General features: G+C 37.3%; 1 protein-coding gene across 13 annotated transcripts in view; it reads left to right on the top strand.

The window, feature by feature from the left end:
* Window positions 1-16,151, top strand: part of INPP4A (inositol polyphosphate-4-phosphatase type I A) — a 141,362-nt gene extending 125,211 nt beyond the window's left edge. For 6 of the 13 annotated variants that reach the window (XM_034757945.1, XM_034757936.1, XM_034757938.1 and 3 more), the window contains 4 exons: window positions 140-237; window positions 3,660-3,772; window positions 4,414-4,568; window positions 7,992-9,538. In XM_034757945.1, the coding sequence (XP_034613836.1) occupies window positions 140-237; window positions 3,660-3,772; window positions 4,414-4,568; window positions 7,992-8,172 (547 nt within the window). In that variant the 3' untranslated portion in view covers window positions 8,173-9,538. Of the gene's footprint in view, window positions 1-139; window positions 238-3,659; window positions 3,773-4,413; window positions 4,569-7,991; window positions 9,540-13,851 lie in introns of those variants that run through there. The other 7 variants (XM_034757942.1, XM_034757949.1, XM_034757943.1 and 4 more) reach the window with 3 other exon arrangements.
* Window positions 16,152-17,131: the final 980 nt, after the last annotated feature.

Genomic DNA, 17,131 nt, shown 5'->3' with positions numbered 1-17,131 from the left:
TATCTGAGTAGAGGACTGAACTTTCAGGAATGTTACAGGTTGAATCTTTAAGTCACCCTCTCACGCTTAAATGTCAGGAAAAAAAAGGGGAATAAAGGTATCTCTGGTCTAATGTTGTGCCCTTTTCTCATCTTTAAAGGTTTGGAGACACCTCGTTACAAGAAATAATTAATATGGAGAGTTTAGTTCGGTTGAATTCCTATTTTGAGCAGTTCAAGGAAGTTTTGCCTGATGATTGTAAGTACTCAGTAACTTATAGCAGATAAATCTAGTATTTTTCATTTAAATAGCTGACTAGTTTGTATCAAATTAATTGTTTAAATGTTGAAACTACTCCAGTATCAATGGCACCAGAGCAGCGATGAAACTGTGTTGCAATTTCAGAGTTAAATAGCATTATATAAAATGATTTGCGGCTCACTCTGATTGAACTTTTATCCTTCTATGAGTGGTATATTTACTTATAAAATGTATGACTGCTGGGGGAAAATTAGACAAGTGAATATTTTCACAGCTGGTACCATGGCAGAAACTCTGCTTGCTACTATGGTAGTATTCTCCACATGCATGGTGGTCTGTTGTGAGATCAAGACACCACACCCTGTACACACACCATTCCTCCTGTCTTTCCTTTTAAGCTCCTGTGAAATGAAAGCATTTGTAGCCAGTGAGGTTGCTTCAAAGAGTGGAGAACCAGTTGCTAGAGCAGGTATTGAGGCTGCAAGTCACAATTCCACCCCGGACAGAGGACAACTTCTTGTACATTTTTCTTATTCTTTTATCTGGAGGCAGGAGTATAAGTATATATGCATGGAACCACAAAATAAGAAAGAAGTCAGTTGGCACAACTTTGAAATCACAACCTTTCCTCATATACAAAAACCATTGGGCTCCAAACCATGTTTATGGGATTTGCATCAGACACCTACACACAAAACAAATACATAAGCATTCGAAATGTCAGTAACAACGCTAGGGAGATCCCTCCTTCCCCAAACTAAGGCATATTGTCCCCTTCCTCCCTCGCACAGAGGAACATGGGACACTGCCCATCTTTTTAATCACAGTTGGGCCAGATTGCATTCTGAGTTATACTGGATTTATCCTGGTGCAGCTGAGAACAGAATCTGACCCCCAGTCTCCAAGTTCCCATTAATCCTGTGTAATCACATTCTGTGAAGACTTCACCTACAAAAAGTACATTTGATTTTAATGTAATATTTTGGTGCCACATGTTAAATTATAAAAAATAATTAACTTTCAATGTCCTGTTTTTCTTCTCTCTTCATTCTTCTTTATTTTCTTCTTTGTGTGAGGAGTCATTCAAGTCATTTTTTCTTCCCTCTCCAATTCTGTCCTCTCTGTTTTGTTCACTCCTCTCCCTTCGCTCTCCCTTGGCTCATTTAATTCTGTCTCCTGCTTTGCTAGCTCTCACTTTCTCTTTCCTGAGCATTCCTTATCCTGCAGTCTGTTTTCCTCCCCCTGCGAGAGACCAGCTAAGCTAGAAGGAACAGAACAAGTCCTGTCATCTTGTCACCAGTCTTTATCTTCTTCTGATCTTCCCTAGTCTCTTTCTAACACTCACTGCAGCTCCATCTTTTTTTCATTGTTCCTCCCCTTACCTTCAGAGTGTCCTCCTCTCCCACACCTCTCTTGTTTGTGTCCTTTGTAGGGCTGGAAGGAGGTATGATACTTTCAGAATTAAAACCCTGGGACAGCTCTGTGATAGTGTCTTTAGCATGGTGAAATAGTCATTCAAATAACAAAATTACATCTTATTGTAAAAAGTGGGGTCTGGTGCCATTCTTCCAGCTTCCACCTCAATACCATCATGTACATATTTTCTGTACTAGAAGCTTTCTTACAGTAACTTAATGTTCTGAGTAAGTTTATCTTGAAGCATTGAAAAAGTGTCACTAATATACAATCTGAGCAAAAGAACAGCTTTGATAGTGTCTATACCCATTTGGCTTTTCTCTTCACTCCAAGTACCATTCATCACACTGGATATCCTGCCACTGGACTGTTTGCTGTGTGTTTACCAGGAATAAAATCTGCTTGGTATTACAATACATCTTGAACAACTGTTTTGTGATTATATATTAACCAGATACTCTGATTAGTGATGTGAAAAACTGGGAAATTTCAGGCGCCTCAAAAGAAGTTTCTGGAACATCCTATGAAAAGCTGGGGTAAAACCAGATGTATGCTTACAGGAGGGAAGGAAGTGAGGGCAGTTCTCTTTCTGCTTCTGTTCCAAGCACATAGTGGTAGTATTTGAGCAGGGTTACAAGCTGAAACAGGCACTATTCTCCATGAGCCCATGCCCAGCTCAGGCAGAGCAAGGAGAGTGTCTAATAATTTCCCCAGCTGGCGTGGGGCTGCAAAGCAGATGGTTGGTATCAGCAACTACATAAGTGCAAAGGACGAGTGGCTATTGGGGAAACTGCTGGTCCTTTGTTCAAGGGAAGGAGTGCTCTGGGAGCTACAAGATCACTTAAATGGAGACTCAGGAGGAGTCAAGCAGGGTAAATGCATCCCAAAAGCAACTTCTCTGCTTTTCTCCTATTGTCAGAAGAAACTTCCTGCAGGACCCTCCAGACTTGTAGGATCTAAGCACCTCAGGATTTCTGAAGCATGAATTACTCCTGGTTGGAGAGAGGATATGAAGTGTGTTTCTCCTCCATTTTATCCTCTTGGCCTGTTGAGAAACATTTGGAATGGCAGCCTGTACACCCTCCCCACAGCAGGCAGTCTCTCTGTGTAGGGAGCCAGCAGGGCAGACCATTAGGAATAGCTATTCTCACTGCTTGCTGATGCCTTGGTACCATCTGAGAGAAGAGACGTGGTCCAAAAACTGAATCACATGGTTCACAGCATGTTTATTTTGTCAGATAATAATTCTCTAACAGTATATATCACCTCATTTATCAAGATGCAGCTTTAGGAGGCGTACTATGTGTACAATTATGTAATAATTGCTGTACAGGACCTTGATACTTATGTACTAAATGATATATAATGCTTGGATTATGAATAGAGGTGACTATTGAAATTTCCATGGCATTTTGAAGGGCTGTCTGTTTCCTTCAGTAGGAGTCTAATCAAAGACCTTAATTAATTTGAGTTCAGTACTAATAAACAATCCACAGAATGCTGAGTCCTGCAGGGAGAATGCCTCGCTTCACTCAGTGAAGGCTTCTCTGACCAGCTGAGTGAGGCTGACAGGAATTTGAAAATTTGTGGATACTGTGATGTTGGACATTGAAGGGAGGGCAGAATGTAAAATGAGATTTCCAGAATTCTTGCAGGAACAGGTGCAATCCACTATGGCCTCTTGAGGAGGGAAATATGACACCCAACATATAGGATAATAAAACCATCCTGTTTTTCCTGTGTGATTATTTTGCACTCGGATTCTGATTTCCCAGAGACTGAAATTCTGTGAATATATATATGCAGTTTAGTTTAGATTTAAATGAAGCTTTAATTTGGGTTGTTAATAGTGCTAAGTATTTCAGAGTTGCAAAGCTCTGATGAGTTAAAGAGAACATGGCTGAGGTTCTAGCTGGTACATGTAACAGTTCAGCTCGGCCCTGAGAAGTTATAGTTGTGTAATCAATGGCCACTAACGAGTAGGAGTTGTTTTTATTTTGTAGGCCTACCTCGATCTCGTAGTCAGACGTGCCTGCCTGAACTGTTAAGGTTTCTGGGACAGAATGTACATGCAAGAAAAAATAAGAATGTTGATATTCTTTGGCAAGCTGCTGAGGTATTTATCATTCTGATTATTGCCACGCTCTGATTGTCTTTTTTTGTACATGTACAGTATATACTCCCCTTTCTTCTTTCAAGTTTATTTTTGTAACCTATATTTCCAAATTTTCCAGTTGTCTTGCAAGTAGATTTTTAAGTGTCCCCTACCTCAAGTCTCTAAGGTCGGAAAGGAAAGTATCCACTTTTAAATCCAATAAATTCTTCACACGGATGTTAGAGGGTGTTTTGGTGGAAGGGTCTGAAGATATCTTTCTATATGGACTCTTGCACCATTCTCCTCTGGCCTATAGAATAATAGAGACCAGTCTGACAAGCAGATGTCAGAAATCACTAGATTAAAAATGTAAAACACTATCTAAAAGCTCTGTGCAAAATTAAAGACAAATCTTATTATCATCTTGGTGAAATGTCTTTCCAAAATAATTTTTTTGCACAACACCAGTAACTAAAGGTACAGTGGTTCCATCACGCTGCCTCTAATACTAAGACTTTTGACATCAAAGATCTAAAGTGTGAGCTGATGCAAAATGCAATTTGTATTACAAGGGGGCTTGGGGAGAGGGAAAATATGTGTGTTCTCTTAGCCAGAGTGTTTCCCACAAAGAAGAAATGATGAATTGTATATCCCACTTCTAGATATGCCGGAGACTAAACGGTGTTCGATTTACAAGTTGTAAAAGTGCCAAGGACAGGACAGCCATGTCAGTGACCCTAGAGCAATGTTTGATCCTGCAGCATGAACATGGAATGGCTCCTCAGGTCTTCACCCAGGCACTGGAGTGCATGAGGAGGTAAGAGTTGGACTGCTCACTAGTCACTTATTCCTAATTCAGGATCCATGTAAACTGCAGATGTGTGGTTGTCTCTTTTTGGGAAAGGATCAGTTCCATCAAAAAACAAAGTAAAATAAACCTCTCAGACTATAGCTGGCTGTCAGACCCTCTCTCTTTCAATCTTAAATTCCTTGACCTGTGCAAAGTAAAATTGATTATTGCCAAATTTGCACAAGGTGCTCTTCAAGGGGCAAGAAACCATTTGTAACCTTAGTTTTCGACAATATATTGGAAGTGTTCAGAGAAGCACATAAGAGAGACCTTTCAAACAGACTGTCAGTGCTAAGCTGCCAGTTGAGCATAGAAGACTAATGCCCACTTGAAAGTCACAATGATTGTGACAGTCCCTTGGCTCCCATTATGGTGCTATCTTTTTAATTTAGTTTTTGATCAGGAGGTTTTCTCAGAGATGACCTCTCTGTTCTTCCTTATGGGAAAGGTACGCATCTGCAGGTTGCACTGGTTTGCTATGCTTACTCCTTAGCAGTGAAACAGTTTGCTCACTGGGCAAATTGTCATTATGAGTGTTTCATGATACAGCAACCAAACCCCATCAAAACCTGTCAGTGTTCTGTTGTCATATCAATTTAACAATGTTCTGTATTCTGAAGCAGCAGACATGTTTGCCGAGTTAAATACTAAAAAAAAAAATTTGTTTATTGTTGTTAAATGCCTTGTTTCAAGCACTGCTGGAAAACTCCATATTTCACATACCAAAAGAAAGGATAAGAAATCCAGTTTTAGTCTCTATTAATGTAGTTCAACAATGCTGTTGAGTCCTGTTTTTGACATTCACTCTTACTGAACGTACTGTACTGTGTGTCTTCTCACCAAATTCTCTAAAGTGTTCAATTCTCTTATCCTTTCTGTATGTTTTTGCTATTTGACCCTTTCTTAATCTTCAATTGCCTACAAGAAAATACTTTACATGATAGCAGCTACAGCCTCTTACTCTGGTAAATTTTGTTTTTTAAATGATCTCACTCCTAGATTTGGTTGATTGCCTGTAGTCTTTCTTTTTCTCACTTAGTTAATGGCTTTGTAATACTGGACTCATTCATGCTATGTATGAAACCTGTGCATTTAGAGACAAGTTATCCCTTGATGTTTGAAGCTGAGATATCTTGACACAGCACCTTAAGTAATAAAAAAGTTACAAAGTACTATATGGCAGAAATTCTGTACAATAGCAAACAAAAGGCCAATAAAGCCAGACACCTCCAGATCCGAAGTCTGACTGTCATCCAAGGTATTTGGATCTAATCTCCGTCAGCAGTATAAATTCCTTTTTAGTGTAGCTAAGTTGGATCTTTTCAGTGGTACTAACCGTCATTAAAGGATAACATGGAGGGAAATGGATCTGTTTTTAAAGTAAAATTTTGCAGTTAGTCTTAGGTCACATTCAAGTGCCAGATTAGTGAAGAACTTTCCTCCTCCATTTCTCTCTTTCCTTTGTAGAGTTATTCTCACTATCAACATTCCACTTTGTCAAATGAAACACATACTATTAGGCATAATCTAGTATGTTCCAAATGCAGAATTTTTTGCTCTTTAGGAGTGTCTGCATGAGCCTGGGATAAGTCTAACTGACCTGGATGCCAGTGGTATTCAGTTTTATATTGCATGAGTTGATAAAGAGGTGACTTGCTATGGCCTGATCTTCCCTAGAAAATTGTCAACTTAATTTTGTTGCTCGGAGAAGTGAAAAATCCACATCCATGAGTGGTGTAGTTAAACTGACCTAATCCCCAGTATAGGCAGCACTAAATCGATGGAAGAATTTTTCTGTCAACCTAGCTACTGCCTCTCGGGGCAGTGGATTACCTAGGCCGACAGGAGAACCTCTCCTGTCAGCATAGGTAGCGTTTACGCTAAGTGCCACAGTGGCGCAACTGCCATGCTGCTGTAGCATTTCAAGTGTAGACAAGCTCTACATCTCCTGTGCTTTCGTTCTTTCTTTTTCTTTTCCCTTTCCCATCCTTCTCTTCATTTTCCGTTCTCTGGTTTTCAACCTTGATGTACGTCTTCCTGTCACATTCAGTGCTTCTTCTTCCCTCCTTCCTTCTTCTTTACCCTCATGTTGTTTTCTCTCTCTCTCTCTCCTTCCCCATATTCTGTTTCTTTTCCTCTCATTCCAAGATCAAAAAGCTTTGCCTTGTCCCTCACCCAACCCATTCAGTCTAATCTCTCTCTCTGGCACTGATCACATTTTCCATTCAGTTCTAGCTCTCCATTCACTGCCTCCCCTACTCCCCAGCATTCTCCCTCCATTTATTTTGCCCCCAATACATATTGATTCCCACCCACTTATCCCAAATATGTTCATCTTTTCATACCCTAACTTCACATATACACTCCTCCTCAGTCCACCACCATTCTTCACCAGCAGCAGGCCAGGCAGGGGAAGTTGCTTTGGGCATGTTTCTATGCCTGCTCTCTTTCCAAGGGTTGGGCGGAGACAGAGATATTCCTCTGTCCACCTCATTCCTGCTTACCTGAGGGACCTCCAGGAAGTTTCTAGCTGCCAAAGAGAGTTGAGGTTGCTCAGCACCTTGCACAGAGGCATTTGTTACTCACAAGATTAGGCCCCAAAATTGCAGGTGTTTGTGGCTTTGCGCATTGAAAAGGACAGTAGTAAGAACAGAATAGTGATCCAAAATGAAGAGCTGGGCTGAGAAACCTCAGCTAATCTGGACAGGTGTTCTCTGCTGTTGGCCCTCTTTGCTCAAAAACAGCCTGGGCAGTGAGGATCCATTTTGAGACGATTATTCTGAGACCTGGGGATTCCCCCACTGCCCATGTCCACAGTTGCATAAATAAAACAAGTGCCCAAATGTGTGTTTTGAAAAGCATTTTGAGAACAAGTAGAATTCATTTTGAAGCACAATATCTGGTCTGTTGCATTGTAACAGACAGATCAGAGGCTGTTGAATTAGTTCACTGCAACTCACATTGAAGCATGTTTGAAAGGGTCAAATACTACAATGGTTATTCATGTTCAGGTTGCTTTTCGAAGCTCCATTTCTTTGCAGCATGTGGAAGCATGGCGGGGCAGCATGGAATATTGCTTGGCCAATTGAGAGAATGAACATGGAAAACCATTCTTGTTCAACCTACATGTATTTCTTTTCAGTAGACTACAGTATTTATTTTTCTCTTCTTATTCTCTTTCTCTCTCCTTTTATCTGTAATTGTGGTGATTTTTTTGGCATTACTCCACTCTTCCTTTACTCCATGTTTTGATTTTGTTGTGGCTTCTTCCATGTTTTTCATTTCACTTCTTGGTCACCTTGTTTTCCCATCTCTTTTGATACATTTGTTGCATGTCTGCCTTCCTTTCTGTTTTATTTTCCCTTCTCCCAAACTTCTTCCTTTTCACAGCATTGGAACACGGGAGGTAGTCACCCAGAAGAACTTGAGTGGCTTGGTGCCCATCCGAGATTTCGGGCTAGACCCCAGCCTCCTCTACTCTTTTCCTTTACTAGCTCTGAGCCCCAATTTACTGATTGTGTGGCTGTTTCTGAGCGTAGCATACCTGGTGGCCCGATTACGTTGCAAATGAAGACAAGCTTAAAAAAAACAAAAATAGATAAAAGTGCTTAAATATGTATTGCCACCTGATACCTGCTGGACAAAGGAATGTGTCATAGCAATGTCTGCCAAGAATTATTATTATGCCTTACAATTTTACGTTTATATTGTACTAAACTGTAAATATACATCAAATTATTTTATCAAGAGGAATTGTATTGAAAGTTTAAACCACTGTTATGCTTTCAGTGCTTGTAACATAGTCTGAAGTTGGCTGTTACCTCGTTACTTTAGCTGGCCTGAAGATCAGTTTCTCTTACCAAATATTTCTCTTACATTCAGATCTAAGAGTCTCTCTCATATATACAGTTTTGTGTTACTTGTTTCATGTATTCCAGAGAAAGGAACTCTGTCTGAAAGAATTTGTATCTTTTTGTATAATCTTTAAGTGTATGCTAACATTGCCTTTCATTTTTATGAGATATGAAGAGAAAAATTTAAAATAAATAGGTGGGGTTTATAACAGATGTAACTAGATAAACAAATCTGACACTTTCTACTTCCATTTCAAAGCATAATCGCTAAATTACAGTAGTAAACAGTTTGCAGAACCCATAGTCTTGTTCCTTTCTCGTTTAAATCTATTTCAATAGCATATACTGTACCCGCTCAAAAAAACCCCCTTGAATTGCAGTGTACTGCATGCAATATTATTCCATTATGTTTACAGGTATACATTTTTGTAGCCTATTTAAGTGAATGACTCTCAGAAAAGGAGAGTATGTAGTAAAAATAGACTGATAGTGATTCATTGTCCATTTATTCCTCCTTGGGAAAAGATGCTCCATTTTTAAATAATAATAAAAAAAAATTCTGAATCAGGATAATAACTTATAAATTAATTATGTTGACATTTAATATACCAGACAAGAAAAGAGGTACATTAGTTAGCTCCCTTAGCATGGTGACACTGAACTACGAAGCCAAAGCATTTGGGTTTTGTGCAGTGACAATAGACAAAATATTATTATTTCTATTCTTAAATATTTGCTATGTGCACAGATATTATGGTTATGGGAGCCACATAAGGACCTAGGTAGGTAAATAGATGACAGTGAGTTAATATGTAATTTCTATCATTATTATAATTAGCTCAAATAGGCAAATAGCAGCATTCAGAAAGCCTAGATAGCTGTAACTGTTATATTCATTTTGTTGTTTTTTAGAAGCATTTCTGACCAGTTATAATGCAAGATGAAAAAGCAGCTATGTAATTTTGAGGTTAGAATAGACTCTTAAATTCAGGAAATGTTTAATTTCCTGTTATAAATAAATCAGAAAGTACATGGCTATATTTTCTTTGTCTTCACCAAATCAGATTGTACAATACAATGTCTCCTGATTTCCATCCCCTCCCTCTACCTTTTTTTTTTTTTTTTTTTTTTAAAAGGTGAATCTATTTAAATTTATATTTCATTTTTATAAAAAAAAAAAAAACTGGAGTGAGTTTGGGAAAGCGTATTGCTGATGAAATTGAAACCATGGCATGCCAGCAATGGAAAATACAAAGCTGATTGGTGGCAGGTATAAATTACTCTGCTACTGCATCTCAGTCCTGATCTTCACACACTTCTGATTCCAGCCTTATTTGTCCCCTGAACAGCCTGCCTTGTGTGCCAAATTCTGTGTTTTTATTATGTGAATAAGAATCCAGAACGGACAAAGACCTTGATCCAGCAAAATGCTAAGCACACTAGCCCAATCTGACAAGTATGTGCTTAACTTTGAACATGAGTAGCCCCATAGAAGTCAGTGGGAATATTCATGTGCTTAAAATTAAGCATGTTTAAATGCTTTGCTAGACTGGGACCAACATGCTCATCATCTTGCAAGATTGAACTCTAATTTAAGAAGCTGATTAGTCTCACTTTGGGTGAAACCCTAGGCCTGCTTAATTCAATTTCATTTCTTTGTGCCTAGATTTCATCCTTTGTGACCTAGCCTATATTTAAACTCAGGTCTCCAGAGCTGAAAAGCTTAGTGCATGCTGCCAACATGCCTCGACCAGAAGAAATTAATTCTTCATAAAAACTATCACATAATTAAGTTAAGATTCTGGTTCTTCACTACAGTTTCAGTCTTGCACAGTGCCAAGTGCCTGAACTCCCAATATACTCAGCGGATGCTCAGTTGAGGAAGCTCAGCAGTTCATAGGACTACTTGACACCTTGCTCGATCCGAACCTTTGCGAAGGATCTCTAATGAGGAGATGGCTGTTATGTCATATCAATGACAGTGTAATAAACATAAGTGCCATTAGTTGAGATGTATTAAGCAGCACAAGATCTCCATTCTTTGCATTTTAGAACACCTTTTAGTAACTTTGGGTGGTGGCATGAAGGAGCAATACTGTACCTTTATAATTAAGCTGGTTACCTTTGGGCAGGAGGTTTCACATTCATTTACTTAAATGTTGACAGGTACTAGGGTTAAGGTGCGATATATTTTAATTAATTTAAGGCAAACATAACCCCTACATTTAAGGTAAAAATAACAATTATTGTTATGCCTTTGTGGTCACATATCAAAATATATTTTAGATCATATTTAAGATAATATTAAAAGTAGGACTAAAGCTAATAAAATTAAGGAAGTTGGTGTAGTATCTGTTACCAACTCATTCAGTTGTGTCTAGGAATCTCAGTGGTGAAATAAGGATTTATGTTCACTATTAGGTCACATAAGAAAAAGTGACTCGTGAATTAATATTTCTGGTCACCATTGTTTCCAGTCAAACAGTAAGCCATGTCCTCACCTGGTATAAACTGACATAGTTCCATTGACGTTGATGGTATATAGCAGCTAAAAAATTTGGCACAGAAGATATGTGATAGCACATTATATCTTGTCTTCACATTCACAGGAGGGGAAAAAAGCCCTTGCAGCACCATCACTATGACTCACTTCAGACGTGCAATAACTAGTCATAATGGGATGAATTCTGAACAGTGCTAAACTTACCATTGAATACCCTAACTTTCTGGTTTGTGTCCCATGCTACTGTCCCTTTGTGACATTACCCAGGGTACAATCTGGACTGTTGAACAGCTTAATTCTCTAGCCTGGGGTGTCTTTTATCCTTCTTTGCTGTCAGAACATCCACTCCTGGTCTGCTCACCCAGCTTTCAGTATTCAAAATCACTCCCAGATAAATTACATGAGCACTCTGACCAGTCATTCATGAATTACATATAGGGCAACACCCACAAATTCTTAGTCCCAGCCTTATTCCTCCAGAAATGTGCATCTTGTACTGCTCAGTAGCCTTCTGTACAAGCTCATAGGAAGTCTCTCATTTCATCAAAGGAAAATGATAATGTACCGGCCTTGTTATCCCAAATGGAGTTTCGCAAACACTGTAATCCAAACACACTGGTTAAGATAAAACAATAAGAGAAGTTTATTAACTACAGAAAGATAGTTTTTAAGCGATTACAAGTGATGATGCATAAAAGTCAGGATTGGTTACAAAATAAAATAAGAGTAAAATGCAAGTTAATGCCTAACTTAACAAGCTAAGTGAACTTAAAAGCAAAAGGTTTTGTCTCACCATACGCTGCAGTAAATTTCACAGGCTGGGTCTCCTTTCAGCCTGAGACGCTGCCCCCTTAGTTCAGTTCTTTGAGAATGGTTGATGTTATGAGCAGAGATGAAGGAGGAGAGAGGTAAATGGGAGGCCACAGTGTCTCATTCTTATTCCACCCTCTCCTCTTTGAGGATTGCCCCCAGCTGGAGTGCAGGTGACAAGTAGTCTCTTGTGGACATGAGATCTGACTCATCCCTGTGATGGAATGTAAATTTCTTATTCACACCTTCCCATTGCTGAAGAATGGCTGCTTAAGTAGGTGATAGCTCCTTAACACCTGGCTGGGGTGTCAGTGTGTCTTTGTCTCTGAAAAACTTTTTTTGGGCCTGCTTTTCTTAACCTTGGAACATGTATAACAATGCTATAAGGCCAAATCTTATAACTTCACATACAATGTTGATACACACATTTTACCAGGACAATAATGATCAGCAAACAATAATGTTCAGCGGATTATGAGTTTTCAACTGATTTCACAAGGCATACTTTGTATAAAATGTATCCTAGTCTTGTAAAAGTGGTGAACATAATAATATAGACCATTGCACAATTAAACTTAATGTTTTAATTACAATTAAAAAAAATTGTCCGAGAAAATGAAAGCAAATCCTTTATGGAAGTGTATTTTAATGGCTCCTTTGAAGCAATTCAAGTCCATGACATGAAAATATATTCAAGAAATTTTCACAATATATCTCACTCACTTAATTGGCTGTAACAACTTTTGCAGTATTTTGTACACACACAAAGTAATGGTGTAATGTACATATTGGGATCCATACTATAAAAAATAGTTACTTCACATTTGTAGTAGGCAATCCTCAAACTTTAAATAGAGTGGCTTTAGGCGACAAACTTAAGAATACTAAATGCATTTAAAATAGTCAAGAAATAATAAAATTACAACAAATTTAATTAATCAAAATTAAACAAGCCCAGCAATGAGCATAAGCCAATGTTGGAAGAAGATTTTTAAAGGTAAACAAAACCCAAAGCAACCTTTTAAATTAAGTCACTATGGTTTATCTGGGGTATGTTACATGCTGCTTTACATCTGTCTTTAAAACAGGAAAAATATAGCGTTTCAGCCATAAGATGGTGGTATGTACATTTTGCCATCAAGCTAGAGCATTAAATCATTATCATTATCCATTTTTACCTTCTGTAGTAGAGAGAAAAGAAAACATTCTCATGAGAATCTAAGTTAACTTGTAACCTACATTTCTTAAAAAGTGCTTCCTCTTTGTAAGTCTGTTTTTGGAAAACAAGGATTTTACATACAATGAAAGGGACTTTGCAGTAGATTTCAGAACCATTATCTAGAAGTCTTATAGCTGGGGTAGCTTTCATTATAGCACAGAGCCTCCATGGTATGGAGCAACTGCATAGCAACATTAGGTTTGCAATCTAAACTCTGAACAGTTTTGTGTGATGACAGTACATGGAGCCAATCTTTTTTTGCATCCATACATGCTGTTTTAGGATTTAGATTCTGCTAGTACAGTTTGTTAATTTTCAAATTAATTTATGCATGCAAAGTTATCTGAAAAGTCATTATTTTTGTATTTACTCTTTAAGTAAGCTTTGATAATACTGGCATACAGGGGACAATAAAATTATTTAAAAAATTCTGTTCAGAGATCAGCAGTTTTTCTTTTTCAACTTAATTTACTAACAAATTAGCAGAACTGTATTTCAGCAGGTTTTTTTTATTCCATGTGCAATGAAATGGCATTTAAACTTCACAGTAAAAGTACCCTGAAATACATGAAACCATCTCAAATATAAAAGGTTTGTTCCATTAGATATACTGCTGCTTTTTAGAAATGCAAAACTAGCAATTAAACATAGCATGTGTCCATTGTATGTGCTTCTTAATAGCATTGTTTAATGATCCACCATTTTTAATATTTGCAATGGCAAATGATCCAAACATCCATTGAAACTAATCAACTTTTTTTAATGCTATGAAATAACCAGTTCATTTCATCTTAGTTTAAGTCTTTTATTTATTTATTTTCCTTTTTACTGCTGTCATTTTTTTGTGCTTGTTTTTTTCCCCAGTGAGGGTTGTCGAAGAGAAAATACAATGAAGAATGTTGGATGTCGCAAGTATGCATTTAATTCCCTGCAACTGAAGGCTTTCCCAAAGCATTACAGGCCTCCAGAAGGAACTTATGGAAAAGTTGAAACATAAGCATATTGTGTCCTGTAATTAGCTGTTCCATTAAAACATGGGGATACACTCTAGTTTAATATATGAATTTGTCATCAAGACCAGATAACCAATTTTTGTACATTTCACTAGGTTATATTGAGCATGTTACTTTATTGAATTGGAATCTGTGAAGATTATTCTGACACCTTAGTTTGAGATTAGCTTGATGACTCTCTGCCCATTTAAATAGCCTTCAGTGTATGTAAAATGCACAAATACTGGAGCACTGAATAATTACCTAAATGGAAATAGCTTGGTACCTCCAGGATGGTCAAGGACTTTATGAATGGCGTTTAGGCAGGTGTTTCACATAACATCTTTTTATACTGAGTTGACTTGAGATTAAGCTTTTCATAATACTTTTTAAAACTGAGAATAAAACCTCAATGTTGTAAATAGTAAATTAATTGGACCCTGGGCAGTCTGATGAGTGTAGAATGAATTGTTACAATCAAGCAACAACGGTTTAATTTTTAAAAAAGAATGTCAGCACAATAAAAGTCAGGAGCTTAAAATGTTTTACTGTGTATATATAATGCTATCTTTCATACATGGACTTAGTAATGTACAAGGCCAGATACTGACATGAAGTCCTATCCTGCTCCAACTTAATCCAAAGTTCCCATTGACTTCACCAGGATCAGGATTGGACCCATAATCACCTTATTTGATTTCAGAAACTTTTAAAATTTTTCGAACACTTATGTGATTGCATTTGATTAGTGGTGAGTGCTAACAAACAATATTGTAAAATTCAAATACAGTTTTATCCCCCCATTACTTATAGTAACTTATAACAGGCAAGTCAGTAAATTTCATGGTATTGTGTATTAAGTAACACATTTTTCCATGGCTTTTTATATCACTTCAGGTCAATCGTGTTAGTATCTGAAATTTTTTTGATGATATTTTCCATACCTGCTAACTCAATAATGCTCTGTAAATGCCCACCACTGCCCAATCATTCCATAACAAACAATTGTTTCTGTTTAGCATTGCATTTTGCCCAGCTGAGCTCTGTCAGAATAATGTGCAGAGATTATGATTATCATAACATATATTTCTGGTGAATCTAGCAATGTCAATACAAAGTAACTGTTAATGTGTTAAAATGTCATACTTATTCCATCTCATGACTAAGGTGACCAGATAAGAAATGTTCAACAGATCTCCTTGAAAATAGTCTCTGTAAAGGGTATGCATTCTAAAAAATGAATGTAAACATTAATTTCCAGATTTTATCAGGATTAATCTTCCCTAGCCACATTTAGCCCAATATACAATAGTCAAGTCCTCCTTCCCCCTTGGATTCTAAGGAAGTAGGCTTTTGAATGGGAAATACGGTCAGTTTATTTAGAATAGAATAGCAACAGCCAGGTATGTATGTGGCAGTTCCTTATTTCTTTCTCTGTCTTCCTGGTGTTTGTCTGTGTTCTCGCTGCTCTATCAATCATGTTCATTCTGCTCCCATATACATTTGGGGGTTTTAAGTACCATGGTTTTCACGTTTTGCTTTTTGCAGTTCAACATTTAACAGTGTGTCACACATGCCAGTTAGACTGTTTTGCTGAACTAGCTTTTTATTATTATTTCAGCCTTACTAAGATAACAAAATGGTGAATATTGTGTAAGATATGCATATTTCTAGAAGTCTGTAAAAAGTATTAATTCTGCCCCTGTTTTGAATAATTAATTTATGGCTATAGCAGAAACAATCCTTGGGAACTCCACTGGCTCTGTTCACCCCAAATGAAACAACCTGTGTTTTGTTTTTTGACAATGTGTAAAACAAATACATGTAAAAAAAATGTTCTGTAAGGGTCCTTTGGATTTATATTATTCCATTCATTCTGTTAAACCTGCAATCCCTATTCCGTTATTAAATGCCACATTTCTTTTTATGTAATCTGTACTCTGTAGAACTCAGAGTTTCTCACTGGTGACATTTAGTTGATCAGTTTATTTCATATATTTTTCAATCATGTAGTTAAGCATATATATATAAATTCTTACATTGTTACACAGGAACTCTGTGTTCAATTTTGGAAGGGGGAATAATGCAAGAGAGTTATTACAAAAAGAACAGGAGTACTTGTGGCACCTTAGAGACTAACAAATTTATTAGAGCATAAGCTTTCGTGGACTACAGCCCACTTCTTCGGATGCATATAGAGTGGAATAAATATTGAGGAGATATATATACACAATACAGAGAGCTGGAATTGATACGCAAACTAGACACAATCAACTCAGGATTGAATAAGGACTGGGAATGGCTGAGCCATTACAAACATTGAATCTATCTCCCCTTGTAAGTATTCTCACACTTCTTATCAAACTGTCTGTACTGGGCTATCTTGATTATCACTTCAAACGTTTTTTTTTTCTCTTACTTAATTGGCCTCTCAGAGTTGGTAAGACAACTCCCACCTGTTTATGCTCTCTGTATGTGTGTATATATATCTCCTCAATATTTATTCCACTCTATATGCATCCGAAGAAGTGGGCTGTAGTCCACGAAAGCTTATGCTCTAATAAATTTGTTAGTCTCTAAGGTGCCACAAGTACTCCTGTTCTTTTTGCGGATACAGACTAACACGGCTGCTACTCTGAAACCAGAGTTATTACAATTACTAGAGCTGTTCACTAGTATTATGGAGTCCTTAATAATTAAATTCACTCTAAATTATAGTGACCTTTATTTATTTTGTATACACACCAAATCTAAATGAATTCCTACACTCTTTATGTGCATGCTTTTTGCTCACCTTTTTAAAGCAGTGGAACACCAAACTTAAGTACTGCATTATTTTGTGGAGAATATTCCAATTTCTATATACTTCATGTAAAGCATCATTGTTCGGCTAATATTTTATATATACAACATTGCTATTACATGCACATAAATAGGCTTGCTTAAAGGGCATATTGAACAGTAAGATTTTGAGCAGTTCATCTAAAAAGAAAAACTGTGAAACTTTAACTAAACATATAGGAACCTTCACATGAGAGTTTAAGATTTTCTGTTGCACAGGAAAGACATTAAGGATTATTGTAAAATGAAGGTCTGTCTAATGTTCTTTTTGAATACATTTTTTAAATTATAAAACATACTAAGGTTAAAAA

This window comes from Trachemys scripta, chromosome 1 (assembly GCF_013100865.1).
Source record: "Trachemys scripta elegans isolate TJP31775 chromosome 1, CAS_Tse_1.0, whole genome shotgun sequence".
NCBI classification, from domain to species: Eukaryota; Metazoa; Chordata; order Testudines; family Emydidae; genus Trachemys; species Trachemys scripta.
The sequence above is the reverse complement of the archived record's forward strand: the minus strand, read 5'-3'. Positions and strand labels throughout refer to the sequence as shown.